Source organism: Neomonachus schauinslandi, chromosome 7, assembly GCF_002201575.2.
Source record: "Neomonachus schauinslandi chromosome 7, ASM220157v2, whole genome shotgun sequence".
NCBI lineage: Eukaryota > Metazoa > Chordata > Mammalia > Carnivora > Phocidae > Neomonachus > Neomonachus schauinslandi.
Window position 1 is genome coordinate 38,352,729 of NC_058409.1, and position 26,789 is coordinate 38,379,517.

The following is a 26,789-nucleotide window of genomic DNA, read 5'->3' on the forward strand; positions in this document are numbered from 1 at the left end:
TAAGTTTGGCTACTGTGACATGAAGAGAACTTCAGTTTTCATTACTGGCAGTAATATACTCAATATTTATGTAACTCTTCTCTCCTCTAAGTACATCCAATATAAGTTAAAATTTATCAAAATATTTTCAAGCGTTCCATAAAATGAATATATAATCATTAATATACTAAACCTACACACTACATCTTCCAAACATAGCATGAAAAGCAATCTTTTTTTTTTTTTTTTTTAAATTTTTTTTTTATTCTTATGTTAATCCCCATACATTACATCATTAGTTTTAGATGAAGTGTTCCATGATTCATTGTTTGTGCATAACACCCAGTGCTCCATGCAGAACGTGCCCTCCTCAGTACCCACCACCAGGCTAACCCATCCTCCCACCCCCCTCCCCTCTAGAACCCTCAGTTTGTTTTTCAGAGTCCATCGTCTCTCATGGTTCGTCTACCCCTCCGATTTCCCCCGCTTCATTCTTCCCCTCCCGCTACCTTCTTCTTCTTCTTTTTTTTTTTTTTTCTTAACATATATTGCGTTATTTGTTTCAGAGGTACAGATCTGAGATTCAACAGTCTTGCAAAATTCACAGCGCTTACCAGAGCACATACCCTCCCCAGTGTCTATCACCCAGTCACCCCATCCTTCCCACCCCACCCCCCGAAAAGCAATCTTAAATAAAAAAAAAGTCTGTGATTACGGCAAATTATTTAGGGATGCATCTGGTATAACTTCATTTTATGACAATTATATACAGAAAGCGTGCTGGAAAAATTGCTCAGAGCAACTGACTGAATCAGTACTTCCCATAACAATGTTGACAGGAAACATAGCTCCATATGGGAATAAGTAAACAATAAAACTTTTTTCCAACCTAAGAAACCCACATCCATAATACTATATATCTTTAATTCGAATGGCTATTTACCCCATATTTTAAGATATTTGTAATTAGGATATATATCCAATATAATAATGTCTCATTTTCTCCTGAAAAGCTGTTTTAATGAGGTATCTCATATTAAAGATAACCTGGAAATACATCGTATTTACAAAAAGTTAAGGTTTATTTTCATGGTCATAATTATAAACATAAGCCACACTCTTACCCATTTCACATGTAGTAGTGTTTCATTAATTTTTTTCTACCTATATTTTTAAAGATCTATTTATTTATTTTAGAGAAAGAACATGCAAGTGAGCGGGGGTGGGGGGGCAGAGAGCAAGGGAGACAAACAGACCCCCCGCTAAGCAAGGAGCCTGCCACAGGACCCTGAGATCACGACCTGAGCTGAAATCAATAGTCAGACACTTAACCAATTGGGCCACCCACAGGCACCCTTCTAACTATATTTTTAAACAATTATGACATACCAAGCACTGTGTTTGGCGCTATGGACACAATGGAGCAAAAGAGATCATGCCTACCCTAGTAAACCATAGTTCCTTGTGCCTGTTGGGGCGAATCTGGAAAAAGGCAGCCACAGCACCTAATAACATGGCAAGTGGAACAATACACTGTTTTGATACCAGTTTCCTGGACTAGTACAGGAAAGAGTGTCAAGAGAGACTTGCCATGCCATAAAAGCCAACAAACACCAGTGGCTTCCTACAGTGGAGGGCATTTATGGACACTCTGACCATGAACAATACTTTACTTATATATTACCTTATAGCTTATAAAAATATATTAACCCATCTATTCTTTCTTCTTCATGACTAACAATTTCTTATTATCATCTAAGCAGCTACTCAAAAAAAAAAAAAAAAAAGATTGGGCCTAATTTGTCTTTTTTAGGTCACCCTAAAGAAACAGGATTTTTTAAACTGTGTGCCAAAAACAAAGAACTTCAGAAAATCCATATACACACAGTAAATGATCTCCCTCATCCTCTCAAACATTACCAAATCTCAAACTTCGCAGATACAGTATTCTATAACAATTCAACCCAAAAGAGTTATTCCATACTGTCTTTTTCCTCAGGCATTAATAAAGGGAGTAAAAGAATTTTTAAAAAATTAAATTGAAAGCAATTACAATACCAAAAACAGAGAAAAATATTTTTTCTAAGTTGTGTTTTATCCCTTAAAATTCTTAATACTATCTACTTAACATATTCCACTAAATCTTAGGAATAATCAATGCTAGAAAAATACTTGTGCTGAATGCTATACAAAAGCCAAGCATTTTTTGGTTATGTTTACCCACACAACTGTCGAAAAGATAATCCAAAGTACATTTTAAATTGTGGCTTAGGAGGCTATTGACATTTCTGTTTTTTGTAATAATAACCTAGAATGACTTCACTAAAACCAAAAACTGGAATAATCCACATCCTAGAGTAAGGGAATTCTAGTAGACAAACACTTCAAACAATGGAAACATGACAGGAATTCAAATAACACAATATTAAAATGAACTTGAAAGTTTTTTGCACATTAAGATAGGTTTATATAAATGTTCTATCATGAGCTAATAACTTAATATACAATAGATACTTAAGATGAAGTTCATCATTAACAAAAGTAGTTGTGACAAAGACTCTCTCCTTGACCAAATTTTAGCTTCCTCTAAACTCTGTTCTCGATGAGGCTTCGACCTTGGCCTTCTGTGTTTGTCCTGTACAGCCCAGCCTTAGTTAAGAATCCCCCAATTGTTGATATCTGATCACACTTGATACTTGATCAAGTTCCTTATTCCCAACTTTTGATGTCTAAGTCCTGGTATACCCTGAAGAAGAATCCTATTAGTTTTGCAAAAATCCTGCTACCCTTGATGTCTTCTCTTAGTGATTTTCCATCTCCTGACCTCCACACCCTGCTACTTGGCTATAAATCCCCACTTGTCCCTGCTGTATTCAGAGCTGAGCTCCATCTCTTGCTCCTATTGCAATAATCTTGAATAAAGTCTTCCTCACCATTTTAACAAATGTCAGCATCACATTTTCTTTAATAATAGAAACCTTATAAGGGAGAAAACCTCTAATTCCTCAATAAACTTTGGTTGGTAGACTTAAAAAGGGGAAAAACTAAAACCTCTTCTTAAAATTACTCTATATCAACCAACACCTGAGTGCTGAATTGTGTTCAAGGCACCAAGTCCATAGAGTTAAAGATACAAAGATGTGTCTGTAACAAAGAATTTGACTGGCCTTTGTCTCTGGCTCCTACGAAGAGACTAAATTCTTGGTATTTCCTGAGTAACAGGAATACTTTTGTTATTTATGAATCTGTTAAATCACACCTGAGTTTATGCTGACATGATGACTCAGGATGGGTATGATCACCAGAAAGATCAGCCATGTGATCAGAGGGCTTGGAGCCCCAGGGAGGGAAAGGGGACTTGAGATTGAGATTCAATGAGATGGCCAATGGTTCAATCATACTTAATCAAATATGAAATATTTGAAATAAGTGAAATAAGTGAAACCCAATAAAAACACCATACACTTGAAGCTTTGTGAATATACCAGAGTGCTGGGAGGGTGACAAGCCTTGACTCCATTGGGAGAGGGCACAGAAATTCTGCATTCAGGCTCCCCTCAACGTCCACATTTCACTTTAAGTGTATCTTCACTTGGCTGGTACTGATATGGATCCTTTATAAAAAATTGTAATAGGGGAGCCTGGGTGGCTCAGTTGGTTGAGTATGTGACTCTTGATCTCAGCTCAGGTCTCAATCTCAGGGTCATGAGTGCAAGCCCGCATTAGGCTCCACGCTGGGCATGGAGCCTACTTTAAAAAAATGTAATTAAAAAATAAAGCACTTTCCTGAGTTCTCGGAGTCATTCTAGTGAATTATTAAACCTGAGAGAGTCATGGGAACTTCCAAATTTGTAGTAGGTTGATCAAAAATACAGGTGACCTGGGAACACCCAAACTTGTGGCTGCCATCTGAAATGAGGGCAGTCTTGTAGGGGTAGGGGGTCATGGATTTGTAGCCAGTTGGTCAGAAGCTGGGTGACCTGGGGACCCTCAAACTTACAGATGACAACTAAAGAGAGGGCAGTCTTTTTGGAAACCGTGATCTTAAACCAGTGGAGTCTGATGCCAATTCTCGGTGGTTAGCATCAGAACTGGATTATAGTACACTATTACATGCAAGACAAAATTTCTGTCTTTGAGATAGATATAGGTTGTTTTTTTTTTTTTAAAGATTTTATTTATTTGACAGAGAGAGAGAGGGAACACAAGCAGGGGGAGTGGGAGAGGGAGAAGCAGGCTTCCCACAGAGCAGGGAGCCCGATGCGGGGCTCGATCCCAGGACTCTGGGATCATGACCCGAGCTGAAGGCAGACGCTTAACGGCTGAGCCACCCAGGTGCCCCGAGATAGATATAGGTTTATCAGTAGGTCCATTCAAGACCACAGCCAACCCAGCAAGAACAAGGAGTGGAGTTTTTATTTTGATTTATTGTGCATCTTCAAAATATCATTATTAACATCTTTTCTTTTGGAACTTTCTTGGAGACAAACAAAACTAAACCCACACACAAAACAGTTAAGCTTCTGGAACAACTATGTGAAAATGGGTATACAGTTTGGACAGTTAAGCTTCATGTTTATCAAAATGAAAATGGGATAATTTCTAGTGGGTTTCAAAATTTTTAAATAGCCTTCCTTGTACAAAACAGTATGTGTTCACAGGAAGAAATAAAATGGAAATGTGAGAGATAAAATGAAGGTAGTATCATACAGTAGTTATCAGAGAAAACCATTATTTCTCATCTCCTTCCCCTTCCCACTTAATATATTAAAAGAGATCTTACCAGGTCAATAAATATCAAAAATTATAAAATATATGGATATCACAACATTTCATCACCGGGATATATCATAAACAGTCCCTAAGCCTGAACTAATTTATTTCCAATTTTCTGCTATAAAAAATGATGCTGTAATAAACATTCTTATAACTAATTCTCTACATGAAACTGTTACTATTTCCTTAAGGTAAACTATGTGAAGTATAATTTCTAGGTCTAATGATACATTCTTCTTAATACAAATTTATACTCCTACCAACTTTGTATATAAAATACTTGTTTTCTATTTTTTTTTAGATTTTTAAATTTATTTTTGAGAGAGAGAGAGCGCACGTGCGCATGTGTGTGTGTGCATGAGTGGGGGGGAGGGGCAGAGGGAGAAGCAGACTCCCCACCGAGCGGAGAGCCTGATACAGGACTCAATCCAAGGACCCTGAGATCATGACCTGAGCCGAAGGCAGACGCTTAACCGACTGAGCCACCCAGGCGCCCTATACTTGTTTTCTATACTTGATAAGGTAAGGAAAGCTTTTCCCTTTGCCAATATAAGAGGCCAAACCATTTTCTCAGTGTTGCTTTAAAATGAACTTTTTAATAAATCAAATCTTTTTTTTTTTTAAGATTTTTTATTTATTTGACAGAGAGAGATAGCGAGAGCAGGAACACAAGCAGTGGGAGAGGCAGAGGGAGAAGCAGACTCCCCACTGAGCAGGGAGCCCGATGCGGGGCTCGATCCCAGGACCCTGGGATCATGACTGAGCCAAAGGCAGATGCTTAACGACTGAGCCACCCAGGTGCCCCATAAATCAAATCTTTTTAAAAATATTTTTTGGCAATTCTTTTCTTCCACAGACAACTTTCTGTTCATGCTCTTTGCCCATTTAACTTTGGGGCACTCATCTGTTTCTCACTAACTTATAAGAGTATGTATATATAATATAAAAAGTTTAAGCCTTTTTCACATACATCCAAATATATCCATAGTTTGTCATGATGTAGTTTAGGTCACTGTGAATAATACCATGTCTCTTTAGGAGTTTTATAAGTTGGCCACAGAAAAGAGTCTTTATTAGGTTAACAGTCTATTATTTTAGGCTAAACATTTGTACTATACAGTAGTAACACAGAGCAATCAAGACCTAAAAAAAGCAAGTACTCAGAGTCACTAACAAAACCTAAAAAAAGCAACTATTCACAGCCACTACTCAAGTTAATGTAAAATAACCCATTAAACACAGATAACAGTTTTCTATTCCCAAATTGTATACACTTTAAACTCTAGAAAAAGTGTACTTATTCACTGCAACATAGGGATTTGGGATTTAACACTTACTTTACTTTTACTATCATTACTCTCAGAGTTTGCATACAAATTAAAGATTTTACCTTTTTCTAGAAATGTAAAATTTTACAAAAGTAAATGTACAAGGAATAAGGAGGGAGAAGATACATGAAGCCAAAAGGGGAAGGAAGAAAACTGATGTCAAATAAAAAGTGAATCGTTAAAACCCATAAAGAACCTTAATCCTGAACACATAGAAATCTATATAGTTTTCTGAACGTTGCATCTTTTTGATTAGCTGATGAATGCATTTTTTTTTAAAAGATGATAGACCTCAGACTGTAAAAAAAAAAAAAAAAAAAAAGGCATGCCCTTAAATATATTTTTTCATCCAGGGGCGTCTGGGTAGCTCAGTTGGTTGGGCGTCCGACTTCTTGATTTCAGCTTAGGTCATGATCTCAGTGTTATGGGATCAAACCCTACTTTGGGCTCCTAGCTGGGCGTGGAGTCTGCTTGAGATTCTCTCTCCCTCTCCCTCTGCCCCTTTCTTTTGTTCTTCCTCTAATAAAAAAATGTTTTATCATCCAAAATCTTACTACTCAAATTATAAAGTATGTGTGTATGTATTAAGTTACATCAAACGTAAATCACCTTACAGAAAATAAAATTGTCTTCTATATCTAATGTTATGTAAATTATTAAAACAACAAATAAACAAACTTACCCTAGGAATTTGTAAGAATACCCTTATAATAATCCACAAGCCAACAGCACATTTAAGGCCCAGAAACTGGCCAAATACTACTACTTCCTGCCATTTTTTTTTTAATTTAGCTTTATGGCTGTTAAATGTTTCTTCATATTTATTAATAACTCAAAATTACTTGTTACAAAAATTAGTCAAAACCAAAACTGAACAAAACTGAATTTTCAAAGCGCTCATAATGATCTTAAAGAATATCCAACTAAAGGAAACAACATCAAAATATTAACTGTCTTCAGGCAGTAGAACTAAGGGTGATTTCTCTTTCCTTTTCAACAGATTTTCTTAAATTCAGAAATGAATATCTATTATTTTTATAACTAAACTTTTTTTAGAAAAAGATGAAAGGTACCAAGTCAAATAACTAAAAGTAACTTCCTGATCTTCAAGCAACTGTCTCCTCAAATAGAGGGATAGTTTTTAAAATTTTACCCAGTGATAGCTGCTCAAAATAACGGCTACAACAAACACCTTGCACTTCATACAAGTAGAGTTACAGTAAGACAGTACAGTCTATTTTCATCTAAGTGGCAGTACTATATGCTTTGCTGCACACTGTTTCATCAGCCTGAAGGCTAAAATAAAAGTTACCCGTTATGGTAGAATTTAATTTTTAGGGAAAAAGTAATTATCTCCATAAACTAAATCCAGATTTTTCTCCCTTTTTAATGCTATAAAAGTAGTTACGATCAAATTAGAATATGTAGACAATATATGGAAATATTCACTATATCTTGATATATCGCAAAAACCCAGTCCCCTTTACCTTCACAATATAGTGCTAAAGACCACCCAAAAACAAACAAACAAACAAAACGAAACAAAAACCTGCTAGCCAAAAATAAAAAAAAGAACTCAGATATGAAATGGAAAACTAAAGAACCAGTTAGGTTATTATTCTTAACCACATCAGGGCAAAATAGGCAAAGAAAAGCTAGCCTTCCTATTGTGGAAATAAGGCTGCTGTGTCTGCTACTACAAAAATTTTTAAGTCAACTATCTAGGGAAGCCAACTGCCAAAAGACAACTGGTTAAAGGAGAAATACAGAATCACCTGCTGCAATCCCAAGACAATCAAGGAGGTAAATCTTTGCTCCATCTCTTCTATTTCCAACTCACGTAAAGAGAAACAGGGTGGGGCAAGATTCAGTAATCACAGCCAAGGATAAAGAATGTAATCACAAAATCTCAAGGACCAATCTTAACCCTAATTTGTGAAACTAAACCTAGAAGGAAAGTTTCTAATTATTTAAAAAAATGAAAACCAATATTATCCTATAAACTGATGAATTATCTAAAGATCAGTACAACTTAAAAAATAGTAAATTTTGATGTATTCTGAGGATTTTATTTTGCATATGTACTTAAATTCTGCTGAGTTGTTTTCTCAATTTTAATGAATAAATCTACCTCCTTTTTTATGGTTTCAATATTCATTTAAAATATGACAAAATAAGCATTATCTTAGTTTCAGCTCTGCCATAAAATAGTTTACTGGGCTTGACCAAGTGTCTGGGCCTAACTTTCTTCACTTATATACAGAAAGGTATTGGTCCAAATGACCTAAATGAACCCTTCCATTGTAAAATAATCATTCTATATTTCTTCATGATGACATCAAGTTATTTTGGGTCACATCCCCTTTAACTGAAGTTACACTGTCCCTAGATGAAAACAGTTGGTATATTCCTCTAGTCATTCACCACGTCAACACTGGTGAAGACAGTACTACAGATTTACTCCCACCCCTACTCCATCACTTCATCCATCCTCCAGCACAACAAACCCATCACTACCTACTTATTAATTTACTTACAGAGGAAATGGGTAAACCAAGCCCCACTATGGAGAGGACAGTGGATGTGATGGTACTGTCATGGTACGGATACTGGATGCTGTTGTCTTTACAGAAAAAGCCTCTCTGAAATGGATTTATTTGGCTCAAACTTAGAACAGCCATAGGCATGGAAGCTGTTGGGGAAGGGAAAAAAGATACACATGGTTAAATTCAATTCACTTCATTAGGAGTAAACTCTACTGAATGGGATACAAATCTTAACCATATTTGATCCTTTCTGAAAAGGATCAATATTTCAAGATACCCAAGAGTAGAGATAAAGGAAACCATGCAGCATTAGCTTGTCCATATCAGCCCCACCTTTATCAGGTATAAATTCTCTTGCTTGCGTTGACCTCTGATTTTAAAGACAATCAATAAAAGAAATACCCAGGGAAGAGAGCAAAATTGGCCCATAGAAAAATAAAGTTGAAAAAACAAGAAGGTTTTGTATTTTACATTTTGTAACTAGTTTATTTTTAATTGAATTGTTCGATATTTTAAATATGTTTAAGAGAAAAAGGGAAACCTGTAAATACATTTAATTATAAATAACATTGTAACAGCCAAAAATACTCGAGGGGAAAAACAGAAACTTTTGTGTCACATTAAAAATTAATAGGGTTAGGAAAAAATAGAAACTGTAAGTGTATTTGATAATAAAAACAGAAAGAAACTAGTCCTTTTTTTCCCCCAAAGATAAATTTAAAATTTTTATTAGCCCTGCAAGGCTCCAAATCACTTGAGCCAATTATACAGGAATAATATCCATTTCAAATTTTTCGCCCAAGTAAAATGAAAGACCAAAGAGACGTTAAATAACTTAAATATTTGAGTAGCTTCGTAGTATGTTCAAATTTACCATGTTTTTACGCTTTGTTTTATACAATTCAAACACCCTAGCATCTACTCACTATATGCTCAGTACTAGGTTAGGCCACACATAGGGAGACAAACTAATAAAAAAGAGACACTAGGTTCAAGAGCCTAAACCTCACGTGTAGAAACAGAATGTATATTAGAGGAAATTGTTTAAAATGCAATACCAAGATAGATATTTGGGGGGTGATGAAATTGTTCTGTATCTTGATTGTGATGGTTACCCATAACTCTAAGCATTAGTCAAAACTCACAGAATGTACATCAAAATAAGTGAATTTTACTGTATGTAAATTTACAAAGAAATACCATAAAAAAGAAAGTGTGACTAATTTCTAAAATGGTATAAAAAGTCCTATAGGAATTCAGAGGTCAACGTGAACTAGAGTAATTAGAAAAGACTATCTTTAAAAAGGCAACTGAATTGAACCTGTAACTGCAGGTAAACCACAGGCAAAAGGGACAGGCTCAGGGAGAGCATTTAGTGGTACAAAGAAGCAAGGTCAGCATGAGGTTGCACTAACAAGAGCACAGAGGGAATGAGCAAGGAGTTTTCAAGGTACATAACATTTCAGAGCCAATGTGTATTGCATCTCACACATGCCAGGCACTGGGCTTCACGATTAACTCCATCCTTACCTATAACCCTGCAGGTAATAGCACTTCTCCCATTTTCCACATAAAGTTATTATGAGGCTTAGACAAATGTGGACCCTTGCTGAAACAAATAAGGAGTAAAACCAGGATTCCAATAGAGGCTGTTTCCAGTGTCAGTGTATATATGGCCTCCCATGGAGGAAAGTGATCTGGATAAATTAAGAGGTGAGAACTGTGACAAGAAGATGAGACTGGGAGGTGGGAGACCGGTTGTTTGAAAAAGCTTGTTCAGTATAAAATACATATTATGTTCATAATGAAAACTCAAAGTTAATGGAACAAAATGTTCTTTGCTACGGATAACTCTTAATTCTTCAATTCTGTGGTTTTTAATGGGAGGAAGAGGGCTTGAGATTTTTGCGTTTAATAAAAAGAATTATGTATTTAAAATACTGGCCTAGGGGCACCTGGGTGGCTCAGTCGTTAAGCATCTGCCTTTGGCTCAGGTCATGATTCCAGCATCCTGGGATCCAGCCCTGCATCCGGCTCCCTGCTCCACGGGAAGTCTGCTTCTCCCTCTCCCACTCCCCCTGCTTGTGTTCCCTCTCTCGCTGTATCTCTCTCTGTCAAATAAATAAATAAATAAAATACTGGCCTAAAAAATGACTTTTCCTGTAGGAAATAAAATATCACTGCCCTCTTTGCTCAGTCAGGATCAGCAACAGGGTAAGATAAGGGATGCCAGAAATTAACTTAAAAAAAAAAAAAAAAAAAACAGGGGCTCCTGGGTGGCTCAGTCGTTAAGCATCTGCCTTCGGCTCAGGTCATGATCCCAGGGTCCTGGGGTCGAGCCCCACATCAGGCTCCCTGCTCCCCGGGAAGCCTGCTTCTCCCTCTCCCACTTCCCCTGCTTGTGTTCCCTCTCTCACTGTGTCTCGCTCTGTCAAATAAATAAATAAAATCTTTAAAAAAAAAAAAAATAGTAGAAAGGAGACGATTTCATATAGCCTTGAAATAATCCAGTAATTAAAAATAAGCAGTGTGTTAACAGTGAAAACAGAAGAGAATGCATGAAGGAGTGTTCTGAATATAGAAATGACTTAACTGCATGCCTGATCACAAGGGCTGAGGCAGACCTGAAGATGACGCTTCAGGGTTTGGAAGAGAGAGAATGGTGGGCCCACTGACAGAAATGTGAAGCTGGGAGTGGGACATGTTTACGGTGGAAGAAAATTAGTTTAGTATTGAGAATATTGCCTTTGGGGTGATCTGGTAACTTCTTAAATGCTCAGCTTCATCTCTGACTCTTCTCCATGCAGCCCTTAAGATTCCACACTGAACCATTTGCTGCTGCTGCCTTTTCATATTATGTTTTCAAAACCCTAGGTGCCTTCATATATGTTCAGCCTTCTACTAGGGATACTTGCCTTCTCATTTCCCCTTCAGTCCAAGGCAGTCACACCCTATGTATCAGTCCCATGGCAACTTACACACACATCTATCGTGCTATATTTTATATTGCCTGTGACATTCTGTCACCAACTTGAAGGCAAAGACTCTATCATTCTCATATTCTTTGCACCAGGCACAAATACAGTTGGCTCTGAATAAAAATACACTAAACAGCTATAATGGGTAACGATCAGAAGTAGGGAGGGTATGATACCCAAGACACTGGCATTAGAGATGGTAACTTAAGCCAGGGGAATCCAACAGTTCAGGAACAGCCTAAAATCAAAAGTAACAGAGATAAAACAATCAGCTAATGACTAAATATCCATAATGAAATCATGAACAGAGACTGTAGGAGAGAAAGGAAGAGAAGATGACTACATGCTCTAGAGGGCAGGGGTTGTGTCCGTTTTGTTCAGCAGCACACAATGGCCATTCTTGCAAAAGAATGAACAACAGAGAAGTAGGGCAATGTTGTGATACAAAAGCCAAGAGAAGTAGCTTAGAGTAACAAGTCTACATCCAGGCAAAGGTAGGATGTCAAATACTAAGACATCAAGGAGAGTGAGAACTGAGTGGTCTCTGAGGTCTGAGGAAAAAGGGATCTTTGGTCACCACCCTTTTATTATAATACTATACCACCTCCACTAACAGAGCAATATCTTTATGAAGAAACTTCAATAATGAACTTCAATACTGGGTTGTCAATGTCTAAGCATGAATATCTTTCTTCAAGTTAAATATATCACAATTATTTCCTCTATCGCTCATACATTTTATATATACCTATGTATACAAGCACATCCCCATGAACTGAATTCTGTGGCCCCCAGAATTCTTATTTTGGAACTCTAACCTCCAATTTTATCATATTTGGAGACAGGTTTTTTAGGAGGTAATTAGGGTTAAATGAGATCATAAATCTAGTAACTTAATCCAGTAAGACTGGTCTCATAAGAAGAGGAAAACAAAGAGATCTCTCTCTCTCTCTCACTCCATGTCATGCACCAAGGAAAGGCCATGACAGGACACAGGAAAACGCAGCCATCTCTATAGGCCAGGAAGAGAGTCCTCACCTAAACCCAATCATGCTGGCATCCCGATATCAGAATTCTAGCCTCCAGAACTGTGAAAAACTAAACTTCTGTTGCTTAAGCCACCCAGTCTATGGCATGCGGTTACAGCAGCCCAAGAAGAGTAAGACAGACAGATCACAAACATATACACGCGCGCGCGTGCACACACACACAGGCAAATCTAACCCCCCAGAGTAAACAAATATCTCTATTTTAAAAAGCAATGGAATGGGGTGGTTGGGTGATGGACACTGGGGAGGGTATGTGCTGTGGTATGTGCTGTGTATTGTGTAAGACCGATGAACCACAGACCTGTACCCCCTGAAACAAATAATACATTACATGTTAATAAAAAAAGGAAAAAAAGTAATGGAATATTCTCTGCTATAGAGATTCTTTTCTTTTTTTTTTTTTTTTAAAGATTTTATTTATTTATTTGACAGAGAGAGACACAGTGAGAGAGGGAACACAAGCAGGGGGAATGGGAGAGGGAGAAGCAGGCTTCCCGTTGAGCAGGGAGCCGGATGTGGGGCTCAATCCCAGGACCCTGGGATCATGACCTGAGCCAAAGGCAGATGCTTAACCAATGAGCCACCCAGGCGCCCTGAGATTATTTTCAATAGTAATTTTTCGGGATAGTAATGGAGAGTACTGTGTCCAAGTTAGTATTATAGAAAGATGCTTCTCGAAATAAACCCTTTCACAGAATAGGTATATCCTTATATAAAGGATATAGAAACTATTTTTGACCCTAATCATAATTCTAGGGTATTTTTTTCTTACTTAAAATTTCCATACGAGAAGTCACTTTTTAAAAGTTCTTGCTAAACATCTTTCAGTCTTCTAAACACACTTGTTAACTACTATATGTCTGCTCTTAGTGCATCCCTTCTAAGACACACTGAGGAAGATAGATAAATGAATACCTCGATAGATAAATATGCTTCCTATATTCTCCTTCAATAAAGTGATAATTGAAATTTCTCCTATATTAGATATAGTACATATATCCTTAAAGACATGGTATTACAAAATACTCTAAAAGAATAAGTGGAATTAAGTTCAAATGCATTTTAAAGAGATACCAATGTCAATTTTTAGTATGTAGAAGCACCAGGTTTTTCAGGGCTCTTTGCAAGGGGACTTGGCACAAAGTTGTAGCAAACCAGTAGCTGCAGTTGCACCAGCTTCAGGATGTTTCCCATGGCCAAAAATGCTCTAAGTTGTTTCCAAGATCAAAGCATGCAGCAAGGGACACCTAGGTAGCTCATTTGGTTAAGCATCTGCCTTCAGCTCAGGTCATGATCCCAGGGTCCTGGGATGGAGCCCCGCATCGGGCTCCCTGCTCAGCCATGAGTCTGCTTTCCCTCTGCCTGCCGCTCCTGCTTGTGCATGTGCGCTTGTGCACGCACCCTCTCTCCCTGACAAATAAATAAAATCTTAAAATAAAAACAAAGCATGCAGCAAGCAATGGCAACGCAGAGCCACCAGGAACAGACACCTGATTTCCATTACAAATATGGTAACGCTTATTAGCTAATGGAGCCACTTTCTGTGTTGCTTTGTGTGCATATGCAGCAACACAAACTGGAATAGAATAGGATTTTGTCCCCTGCTGGCAGCATCACCCCAAAGGAATGGAGAGATCAGTAATCACCCCAGCTGGTGTAATACTGAATTGTTTCAAAACCAACTTATAATTGATACCAAGTAAAGGCACTGTGCACCCATTAAAATATGGCATGACTGAAGAAATAAAGCACATTTGAAACCTTAAAAAAATAAATTGAAGCAATAGTTTCAAAAAAAGTGCTAAATTTACTTTATGAAAATAATGAACTAAATATCCAGACATTATTAAATGGACTTCAGTACCTACTACCTCCCCCTATTTTCTCAAAAGATCCTATTTCAGACATCTAAGTAAATATTATGCTATCCAGGGAAATTCAAATGTCCATTCTCTTGAAAATCTCCCCTTCTTATTCATTCAGACATTTCAATTCCTATTATATAGCAGCCACAGTGCCAGGAAAAAAAAAAAGGAAAAAAGACTGGAAGGGGGGACAAATGAATAAGAGCTCACCAAAAATGTTTACTAAAAAAGATAGTGCTACAGGAAAGTAACAACTATAATTACAAGCAAAAGTGAAACTTAGAGTATTTAGACAATGCAGCAATCAGGACCCCAGCAGGAAATAGCACGCTTAAACTGGGTAATTTAAGAAGAGCTTAATAAAGGACTATTTGCAAGGTATGGAAGATGGTCAGAGTCAAGAGACAGTACAACCTCCTGAAGCTGCTACCACCCCTAAGCCTTAAAAGTACAAAGAGGGCAGCTTCATAAGAACTGTGACCTCTGGGAAAGCCAACAAGACATGAAGGGGCAGGAGGAAGCCAGAAGAATAAACACAGCAACCCTCCTCTCCTCCTGCCAATGTTTCCCATTGTCCAAACACAAATCTAGAAGTCAAAGGGCAAGGTCAGCCTCCTCGTACTGAGGGCAGGGTAGTCAATGATGGGAACAGGTCCACAGAAGGAAATGGAATATATCCAAACCAGTATCAGGACAAAGGAAAACCAGTTAGGATCTCACCATGGAACAGATAATAACTAAAAGTGGATAACTGTGGAGAGTTTCATAAATGGACTATTTACAGAATCTATACTGAAACTATCTACTAGGAACTTTGAATTTTATTCTGTGAGTAACAGGAGACACAATCCAATCTGTGTTTTAGTAGGGGGAAAAACTCTGAGAAGAGCCATATAAAGGAAAAAGCAGTGTGAGGTTAGAATAGAGGGAAAGTCTAGAGCCAAGAAACACAAGTGTGTATGAGAGATACTGAGGGCCTGAAATAGAGAAGTAACAGCGAGAATAGAAGAAACAGATTCTAAAAATGTTTAGGAGAGAACTATGGGCCATGTCTCTCGGTATGTATCCATGGATATGTGTCTTTCAATTACACACACACACGTCTACCTACCTACATTCAGCCTTTGGTATCTCTCCAGAATATATTTTTCACTTTTCCTTTGAGTAGATGACTATCTGTTAGCATTCCTTCCACAATCCTGCTTATTATAAGTACTTCAAGGAATATTTGTTGAATGAATAAATGAACAAATGAATAAACAAGTGAGCAAAGGCCTCTGAGGCACATAAAACATTTGTGTAACCATAAACTTAGGTTTTCAAATGTTTTAAGTAACTTGAGTCTTTTGGAAAGAAAAATTTAAACAAACAAATCAAGAAAAGACCCAAAAACAAAAACAGAAAACGGATTAACAATCTGAAGTTCAAGAACATGCTAGGGAAGCACTTCCAATTCTACATTCTAACAACTACTTCTCAAGCATGTTTTCCACTAGGAATGCAAAGCGCTAACAAATAAACAGGCTGATATACCCATGTTGATTGCTACAAGAAATTTATAGTTCTACCATCTCCTGGAATCCTGAGGGCAATGCCTGTATAGTCCAGCGTTACCTCCACACAAAGCTTCAGACTTGGCTATTGTGGAACCCCTTCTCCTGGCAGCACTCCTTACTCTTTTCTCAGGGAGAAAAGAAGCTGGGGCCCCAAACCAATCGTCTCTACTGATTCACCCAAAACAGAGGCCCACAACTTTCCTGCAGAAAAGCATAAGGATCAGATGTGAAAAAGAGATGATGAAAAGTATAAAGCATTAATACTTCAAGACGGGACTTTACAAATAATTAACAATCAGCTCCAGATCCATCTTTTCCCGGACTCTTGTCTAGAACCACTAGAAACAATCAGATCTGAAACTTTATCACAAAGCACACATTTGCCTATCCTACCTGTAACAGTAGTGCTGGATTTCCAATCTCAGCACCTGCCTCTAAACATCTGCAAAGTTCGCAAAGAACTTTGTTCCAAGATTCCCACATAAAATGTTTTCACATACTGTACAACTCTATAGTACATACTATACTGTGCACTCTCAGTAAAAGGATAAATCATAATGTGGTGTCTTATTCACCAACAAAAATATTTGCTCTTACTGGAAGCACCTAAAATAATTGGGGCAGCCTAACTTACAAGACCCTTAAATAGCCATCCTGCTAGTCTTGCAGCAATTTATAAACCTGAATCACAAAACACAAACATCCTTAGGAGAAAGGTTTCCTTTATAGTGAAAAGATTAATGCCATGGTTGTGGATTTTTACTGTGAATCCTTATAGTTTTCACTACTCAAAACAAATAGTTAATCATCTTCCATGGCCCTTCTCATATATGTCCAAGAAGAAGAATAAAAACATGTAGTCCTAAAGTATACTTTGTTCTTGAAGCCCTTAACTCCTTTTTTTCATGTGCCAAGAATCTCTTAGATCTTCGGGGGGGGGGGGGCTTTTTAAAATTGTTTTTATTTTTATTAACATATAATGTATTATTTGTTTCAGGGATACAGCTGTGATTCATCAGTCTTTACACAATTCACAGCACTAACCATAGCACATACCCTCCCCAATGTCCATCACCCAGCCACCCCATCCCTCCCAGACCCCCTCCACTCCAGCAACCCTCAGTTTGTTTCCTGAGATTAAGTCTCTTATAGTTTGTCTCCCTCTCTGGTTTCATTTTGTTTCATTTTTCCCTCACTTCCCCTATGATCCTCTGTCTTATTTCTCAAATTCTTCATATCAGTGAGATATGATACTTGTCTTTCTCTGATTGACTTATTTCACTTAGCATAATATCCTCTAGTTCCATCCACATCATTGCAAATGGCAAGATTTCATTTTTTGATGCCTGCATAATATTCCATTGTATATATATACCACATCTTTATCCACTCATCTGTTTATGTACATCTAGGCTCTTTCATAGTTTGGCTATTGTGAACATTGCTGCTATAAATATTGGGGTGCAGGTGCCCCTTCGGATCACTACATTTGTATCTTTGGGGTAAATACCCAGTAGTGAAATTGCTGGGTCGTATGGTAGCTCTATTTCAACTTTGAGGAACCTCCATACTGTTTTCCAGAGTGGTTGCACCAGCTTGCATCCCCACCAACAGTGTAGGAGGGTTCCCCTTTCTCTGCATCCTCGCCAACATCTGTCGTTTCCTGACTTGTTAATTTTAGCCATTCTGACTGGTGTGAGATGGTATCTCATTGTGGTTTTGATTTGGATTTCCCTGATGCCAAGTGATATTGAGCACTTTTTCATGTGTCTGTTGGCCATTTGGATGTCTTCTTTGCAGAAATGTCTGTTCATGTCTTCTGCCCATTTATTGATTGGATTATTTGATAGGCTCAATTTTCTAATAGTCCTTGAAAATCTGAAGAGCTGCCTGTTAAATAAATAACCTGGAATGGAATTCTCAACACATATTTTACCCATGTGTAGGGCCCCAGCTGAAAGGGGGTCCAATACCAGGGGTCTTCCTTCATTTTGAGCTTTTCAAAGTAGAAAAGGAAGCCAGGATGTGACTTGATTAGAGATAGTACTGGGGGATAAAGCCAATTATTTAGGAGATAAAAATTTGATTTTATCTTTTCTTAAAAAAGTTTTTTTTTACAAGCCATTACAAAATCCCCATGGAAAACAAAACATAAAAATTTCGTAACTTCCCAGAGATTCTGCTATATCCCATAGAGGGCTAGGCCTTATGCAAAGCAAATTTAGGGACTATATTCTATGAACTCTCACCAGCCAAGATTTTTCTCAAGCCTCACTTTTCCTGGTCTGTATTAAGAAGAAAATAAGGTCATTTTGTATTTTCCAAATAGAATATTTTAGAACACACATATATACCCCGATTGAAAATCACAGCTTTATTTATTTATTTTGGGGAGAGGAGGGGCAGAGAGAGAGAGAATCCCAAGCCCCAATGCAGGGCTCAATCTCATAACCCTGAGATCATGACCTGAGCTGAAATTAAAGAGTCAGACACTTAACTGACTGAGCCACCCAGGTGTTGTGACATATTAAATGGCATTGCCATTAATATTTGTTGACCAAGACTGCATATCCAATTACTTATTATGTGACCATCTTCCTGTTAATTTGCCATTTCATGATCATTAGCATCCAAGGGTCTAGAAGTCTGACCTTAGTTTTGCCCCTGAGTGGGGGTGTGGGGTCTGTGTATGTCTCTTCAATGACTTTTGTACTTTGTAGGTACTCAATAAATGTGTTTTGAACTAAAAACAAAACAAAACAAAACTAACATGTATTGAGCACCTATTATAGATCACCATCATACTAAGGCAGCTGCACATACAACTGCATGTTATCTTCATATAAAAACATACTGGGGCACCTGGGTGGTACGCGTCTGACTCTTGATTTTGGTTCAGGTCCTGATCTCAGGATTGTGGGATCGAACCCCAAGTCAGGCTCCATGCTCAGCGCAGAGTCTGCTTAAGATTCTCTCTCCCTCTCCCTTTGCCCCACGCTTGCTCTCTCAAATAAATAAATAAATCTTTTTTAAAAAACCATATTTATATTTCACACTTACTACCATAAAAAAATTTTTAAACCTAATCAATGAGTATGGATCATATACATAGAAATATATCCAATATAATGTTAAGTAATCAAAATAATCTATAAAAACACTATATTCAGTATAATTCACTTATATAAAACAAATTATGTGTTTGTATCTAAATATTTATCGGAAAGCCTAGAATATATCACCAACTTTTAAGTAGTTCTGTCCAGAGACGACATTCATACAAATCAGGAAGAAAACTGATTTCCTACTATATATACTTCCATGTTTGAATATTTTACAATAAAATAAAAGACCAAAATAAATTTGAAATTTAAAAAATACTTTATCACAATGAAGAAGTTTTTCATTGTGTTTCCTGAAATTATGTTATACATGCAAGCTACCTGAAAAAAACCCATCTATGATAAAGAGATTGTTTGAAACCAGGACAAAGGAAAAGCCTATTTTACTCTTCTGTTTAAAACAAAAAAACAAAGCAATAGAAATTATCCCTTCATTTTTATACCTAATTGACAAGATCAGAGAGAAGTACACTTACAGTGAAATAATTACTTCTGGGGTTTCCACTCTCATACCTATAGAGAGCTATGATGATCTATTCCATATTAAATAGATAAATCAAAACTCTATGTCTAATATCCCCTAAGAAGTGTACAGAACAAAAGTAGTTTTTCACTTTAGAAATTTTGTTGTAACATTTTAGGCCCTCCCAGGACATACTTATTGTATAGAGAGTGGAAATAATCCTGAAGGTCATCAGGTTAGTAGAGAGAGTCAAATTTAAGCCATAAAAAATACACTTATTTTAGTCACCACTTCTTGAAAAAATATTATAAAATGGCCAGACAAATCATTCTAAAAGGGTGGCACTGCCTTTTTAATTACCTAACAAGAAATAAAGATCTTCCTCATCTTATGATGGGGTTCTATCCCAATAAACCCATAAGTTGAAAATATTTTAAGTCAAAAATCCATTAATAAACCTCAATAACTGAACATCACAGCTTAGCCTAGCCTACCTTAAACATGCTCAGAACAGGGCGCCTGGGTGGCTCAGTTGGTTAAGCGACGGCCTTCGGCTCAGGTCATGATCCTGGAGTCCCTGGATCGAGTCCCGCATCGGGCTCCCTGCTCGGCAGGGAGTCTGCTTCTCCCTCTGACCCTCCTCCCTCTCATGCTCTCTGTATCTCATTCTCTCTGTCTCAAATAAATAAATAAAATCTTTAAAAAAAAAAAAAAAAAAACATGCTCAGAACACTTACATTAGCCTACAATTGGTCAAAATCATCTAACACAAAGCCTATTTTACAATAGTGTTGATATATCTCCTGTAAGTTAGTGAATACAGCGCTGGAAGTAAAAAACCAAATAGCTGTATGGGCACAGAATTGTTTAAAGTGTATCGGTCATTTACCCTTGTGACACCATGGCTTACTGAGAGCTGCAGCTCACTGCCACTGCCCAGCATCACAAGAGAACATTTACCACATATCACCAGCCCAGGAAAGAACCAAATTCAAAACTCAAAGTACAATTTCCACTGAATGAGTATTGCTTTCTCACCATCAAAAAATCCTAAGTGGGGGTGCCTGGGTGGCTCAGTTGGTTAAGCGACTGCCTTCGGCTCAGGTCATGATCCTGGAGTCCCTGGATCGAGTCCCGCATCGGGCTCCCTGCTCGGCAGGGAGTCTGCTTCTCCCTCTGACCCTCCCCCCTCTCATGTGCTCGCTCGCTCTCATTCTCTCTGTCTCAAATAAATAAATAAAATCTTTATTAAAAAAAAAAAAATCCTAAGTGGAACCACTGTAAGCTGGGAACTATCTGTATCACTCTAGTGAGCCTTTCAAGTTTTTGATTTAAAAAATTCTCAAAAGGGGCGCCTGGGTGGCTTAGTCGTTAAGCATCTGCCTTCGGCTCAGGTCATGATCCCAGGGTCCTGGGATTGAGCCCTGCATCGGGCTCCCTGCTCAGCATGAAGTCTGCTTCTCCCTCTCCCTCTGCCGCTTACCCTGCTTCTGCTCTCTCTCTCTCAAATTAATAAATATTTTTCAAAAAAAGATTCTCTCTCGGGGGCGCCTGGGTGGCTCAGTTGGTTAAGGGACTGCCTTCGGCTCAGGTCATGATCCTGGAGTCCTGGGATCGAGTCCCACATCGGGCTCCCGGCTCAGCGGGGAGCCTGCTTCTCCCTCTGACCCTCTCCTCTCTCATGCTGTTTCTCTCTCGCTCGCTCTCTAATAAATAAATAAAATCTTTAAAAAAAAAAAAAGATTCTCTCTCTCCCTCTCCTTCTGTCCCTCTCCAACTCTCTAATAAAAAAGTATAATTAATTATAATGGTAAAGTATAATAAAAATAATTAATGTCCTAAAGCCCACAGATGAAAGTGATCAAAAAAATAGGACCTTATAGAAGATAAGAATTAATTCAACTTGATATTCCTACATCTTCCCCTAATTATCCTTCCCACTTTGCCTCCTCCCATTTGTACCCTTTTCCCATCATCTTTCTTTGCTCTCTATACATTGCCTCCTTATCTGATTATATTATAGAACTAAAGTCATTTTTTTTTTAAGATTTTATTTATTTATTTGACAGAGAAAGACAGAGAGAGGGAACACAAGCAAGGGGAGTGGGAGAGGGAGAAGCAGGCTCCCTGCAGAGCAGGGAGCCCGATGTGGGACTTGATCCCAGGACCCTGGGATCATGACCTGAGCCGAAGGCAGTCGCTTAACCGACTGAGCCACCCAGGCGCCCTAAAGTCACTTTTAATATTAGTTATGCTAATTACAATTTTATGTTTCCTGTCCTAGTTTCAAAAACAGAATTTTATTTCTCTAAGGAAAAGTGAAAGCATTTGTTCAATACCTGCTATTTGCAAGTATTTGTCTACATATTATCTCCAAAAATTCCATGAAGGGGAAAAAAAAAGACAGCCCTCTAAAATCTGTAGGTTTGAAAACTTAAAAGTCACTAAATTGTAAGTCAAGAAAAGTCAAAACAAAAATCACAAAATAGTTTGAAATGAACAATGAAAACAGAACAAACCAAAGCTTAGAGTACAGAGCTAAAATACTACACATAAAAAGAGCCTTAAATTTATACATCAGAGAAGAGGAAATAAGCATTCAGTACAGTAACTTATTTTTAAATCTCAAGAAAGTAAAAAGAATATAGATCAAAAACTAATGAAATAGAAAAAGAAGCAAAAATCAGATCAATAAAACTAAATGAGTTTCTACAGGTTAATGAAATGATCACTCTTGTTAAAGGCTTAAGAAAACAAAAGAAAAACACAAATACAGCAAATTATTAAAATGTACTACCTATATCTTACCAGAAACTCAGAGTCACTAAGTAACTCACCCAAGAGTACACAGCTTGTGGGTACACAGCTAGGGCAAATAATCAATATTACACAGGTGGTAAGTAGGGAAGCCAGCATTTTAACAAAAAGTTCCTTTTCTTGGGCGCCTGAGTGGCTCAGTTGGTTAAGCGACTGCCTTCGGCTCAGGTCGTGATCCTGGAGTCCCTGGATCGAGTCCCGCATCGGGCTCCCTGCTCGGCAGGGAGCCTGCTTCTGCCTCTGACCCTCCCCCCTCTCATGTGCTCTCTCTCTCTCATTCTCTCTGTCTCAAATAAATAAATTTAAAAAAAAAAAAAGTTCCTTTTCTTTTCACATCATACCACCTCTTTTTTTTTTTTTTTTAAGATTTTATTTATTTATTTGAGAGAGAGAGACTGAGAGAGAGCATGAGAGGGGGGAGGGTCGGGAGGGTCAGAGGGAGAAGCAAACTCCCTGCCGCGCAGGGAGCCCGATGCAGGACTCGATCCAGGGACTCCAGGATCATGACCTGAGCGGAAGGCAGTCGCTTAACCAACTGAGCCACCCAGGCGCCCCATACCACCTCTTTTTTAGGAAAGGAGTCCAACCACCAGGGTCTCAGTTTCCTTATCTACGAATGAGAAAGAAGAATGACATTATCTCATAGGTTCCTTTCAGTCAAGTCCATGATTCTATAAGCCTAAACTGGTCTGCATATATAGACAAACAACTGATTTCCTTTGGTCAGATTGGGGTGAAGGTGGAATTGCTCTGGGTGAACTAGAATACATTTTTATCTACTATGTGTGGGCTGACTGAGCCATCCTAATGTCTAAGTACACTTTGCTGTAAACTACGGAAGAGAAATGTGAAACCTCAGCAAAACTTACAAGAAAAATAAACAAGGAGGGAACTGCTTCTTGGAGCTCATGTTTTACCAAAAAGGGTAATGGATAAAACCCTTATGTAAGAAATATTCTCCCTTTGAAAAAGAAAAAAAAAAAATCCAACATATGTAAATTTAACCATGTTTGTGCATTTTTCTACATATAGTATACTTGAGTCTAACAAGTAAGTCTACAGTTACTTTTGTAAAATTTGCTTCTACGAACCCTTTCATTTTCCCCTTTTAGCAATCGTAGGTTAAAAGTAAATAAAAATTTGGGGGCTCTTTACTATTTTGTGTTACCTGAGCAGTTTTTAGAAAGTTGTATTCATTCCAAACTTAAGGAATGTTCTTTATTTGGTGTCCAATTCAGTTTGAATGAAACACACTGGGGGGGGGGGGGATACAGTATTTTTCTTGCTTTCTTTGGAAACAGGTGTTACATATTCTCTCCAGAATCACATGAAAAATTCTCCTGTTAGTTGACAAGAGTTATGTGTTATTTCTGAACAGAAAGAATTTTCTTCTCCTCCTTTATAAAGGATCATTAGGTGTCCAAAAGTAAAGAGGATCATTCAAAATTTTTCCAACTTAACAAATTAAACTAGTAAGTTTGCAGGTAAGAGAGATGGTTTCCTCTACAGATTCAATGCACTCCTAATTATTATGCCTCTTCATTTGACACAAATGTTTCATGTCTAGTACAAAGCTTGACACATCTGACACTCAAGAGAGAATGCAGACTAAAAATAAATACCAGAAATTATCAATTATAAAGGGGAAAAGCCATGAGATTTTATTAAGATCACTCGGAGAGAAAAAAAAAAATCACTCAGAGAAAGTGACAACAGCCATAATCTTGGAAAGAAAACACAAAGTCAACAAAGCAAACTAATAAGGAATGGAACTTTCGGGAAAATAGGATGAGAACATGAAGGAAAAGACAATGCCAGGGAAAATGAAGGGGCACTTTTAAAAATACCAGTAACAGGAGCTACTTTTTACTAAACTCTCACCCTATATTCTGACAGTATGCTAGGTGTTCCAGCTTTCTAATCCCTCAATAACTTGAAAAAGTAAGTATTATTACATCATGTTGAAGATGAAGAAACCTGCCCAAGGCCATGTAGTTGCAGAATTAGGATCTGAACCCAGGCCAATGAGGCCATGAGCCCACTGAGTTCATGTGGTCTAACAAATGCCACTTTTAAGGAAGCTGAACAGAAAAAGAATAGACAAGAGGTCACTGATAAAAGGACTGCAGCACTTGAACTGAGAACAGAAAGACTGACGAGATTTAAGGAGTGAAGACTGAGTGAGTAGAGGTGACAGGGGTACCTGGGTGGCTCAGTCAGTTAAGTCAGAAAGGACTTGACATGTGAATGAATGGACAGAGCTACATCCAAAGCATGGGAGGAAATCAAAGCACAGGTAAACAACCAAGACCATCAAGAACAGGGTCAGCTGGCGTTTTTTACAAAAAAATGTATAAGCTTCCTATTTCGTTTGCATTGCTATGCAATGTAGTCCCAACACAAGTCCTCTTTGGGGAAGCCACGTCCAGTTACTAGTACTAACTTCACCCTTTCCCTGTTCCCATACTCCCCGTGGCCCTTTGGCCCTGACAGAAAAGTGTGGCAAAGAATCAAGAGGACTAAAACAGTGTGCATACACCTCTGTGCGTCTGCACCATACTGAACATTTAACATTAATTTTCATTTCATCCTTATAATACTAGAACAGAAACTCCATTATGTGTAGATATTTTTGTTTTGTTCACTGATATATCCCAAGCACCTAAGTCAGTGCTTAAGAGGGCAGGCCCTCAACAAGTATTTGATGAATGCACAAAGTCACCTTGTAAAACAGGTATTATTATCCCCATTTTAAAGATGAGAGGATGACTCAGAAAGGATAAGTAACTTAATTAAAGTCATAGATATAATAAGGGTGGAATTAAAAATATTTAACAACTAGTGCTGCACCAGCATTGGCCACTCAGAACAGACACCAGCTGGTGCTAGAGAAGCTGGGTTCTGCTTCAACCTTTCAGCTGAGGATCTTGGAGAGGTCCACAGTGGGACTCGGACAATGGATAGTTGTGGACTGGAGAGAGGAAAACTCAGATGTATGCTACTGGCTATCAGCTATGCTAGTATGTGGTGCATCCAGGTTTCAAACACGTACTTATTTAACTCTAAATCCTTCTAAATGAAGTGGGAAACGGGCACCTGGGTGGCATAATCGGTTAAGCGTCCAACTCTAGGTTTTGGTTCAGGTTGTGGTCCCACGGTCTTAAGATCAAATCCTGCATTGGGCTCCATGCTCAGCGTGGAATCTGCTTGAGATTCTCTCTCTCCCTCTCCCTCGGCCCCTCCCGCTCATGCTCTCTCGCTCTCTAAAATACATAAATCTTTTTAAAAAACAAAGTGGGAAACAGTACCATTTGCTAAAAAATCAGAGAGCAGAGGATAAATAGAGGTTATCACAGAGCAGGAAAACATTCAGAACAATTGTAATGGAATAAAGAGACTAACATGCTAAACAACTGCAATGGGAAATGGAATTAGAAATGCATTAAAGATTGATCACTGAGCTCAATCTATCGCCAATTAAAAAAAAAAAACGGGATGATCCAACTCAAGTAGGGAACTGAGAAATAACAATTATGAATGGGCAAAGCAAAACTACACTGTGAGGATGTTCTGTCTCAGGTAAATAATTTGGATATGTCTCAAGAAAAAATGAAAAACCAACACTGGCTCTTGATCAAGAAAGGTCTTGGTGAAAGCTGTACTGCAGGAAGATGAGTTTGTGCAAGGTAGAGGTGGAAGAGGGGAAGAGCCCTGAGCCAGGTAGAAGGGGTCAGTGCTAGAACGCACTGTATGTTTGGGTGTGATTCACAGAGATGGTACGTGAAGTATCCAGGGCCAAGAGTTCAGAGAAGAGAGCACCCTCAGCTTTTACAGACACCTGCACTCTGGTCATCGGCCTGAACTGACCACAACATCTGTGTGGCTGATGGTTTTACTATAAAAAGTACTTAGGGGCGCCTGGGTGGCTCAGTCGTTAAGCGTCTGCCTTCGGCTCAGGTCATGATCCCAGGGTCCTGGGATCGAGTCCCACATCGGGCTCCCTGCTCCGCGGGAAGCCTGCTTCTCCCTCTCCCACTCCCCCTGCTTGTGTTCCTGCTCTCGCTATGTCTCTCTCTGTCAAATAAATAAATAAAAAATCTTTAAAAAAAAAAAAAAAAAAAGTACTTAGTTATCTTGCTGGGTTTTTTTGTTTTGTCTTGTATTTAAGTTGGGATAAAGGGGAGAAAAGGCAGTTTGGATATAGTGACATTTACCAAAGAAGGATTTTACTTTTTGTGCTTATAATGACCTACAATATACTCAACCTTGGAGTCTCCTAGTTCATTAAGACACACAAAATAAATGTGTGT

General features: G+C 38.1%; 1 protein-coding gene and 1 pseudogene across 4 annotated transcripts in view; one reads left to right on the top strand and one right to left on the bottom strand.

The window, feature by feature from the left end:
* The window catches only part of PLPP1 (phospholipid phosphatase 1), a 103,846-nt gene that overhangs the window by 55,366 nt on the left and 21,691 nt on the right, over positions 1-26,789 (bottom strand). For 3 of the 4 annotated variants that reach the window (XM_021702141.2, XM_021702140.2, XM_021702139.2), the window contains exon 2: positions 8,621-8,775. The exons of the other annotated variant lie outside the window; for it this stretch is intronic. In XM_021702141.2, the coding sequence (XP_021557816.1) occupies positions 8,621-8,775 (155 nt within the window). The remainder of the gene's footprint in view (positions 1-8,620; positions 8,776-26,789) is intronic. 4 annotated transcript variants of the gene reach the window in all.
* Positions 13,840-14,298, top strand: LOC110591271 (annotated as a pseudogene).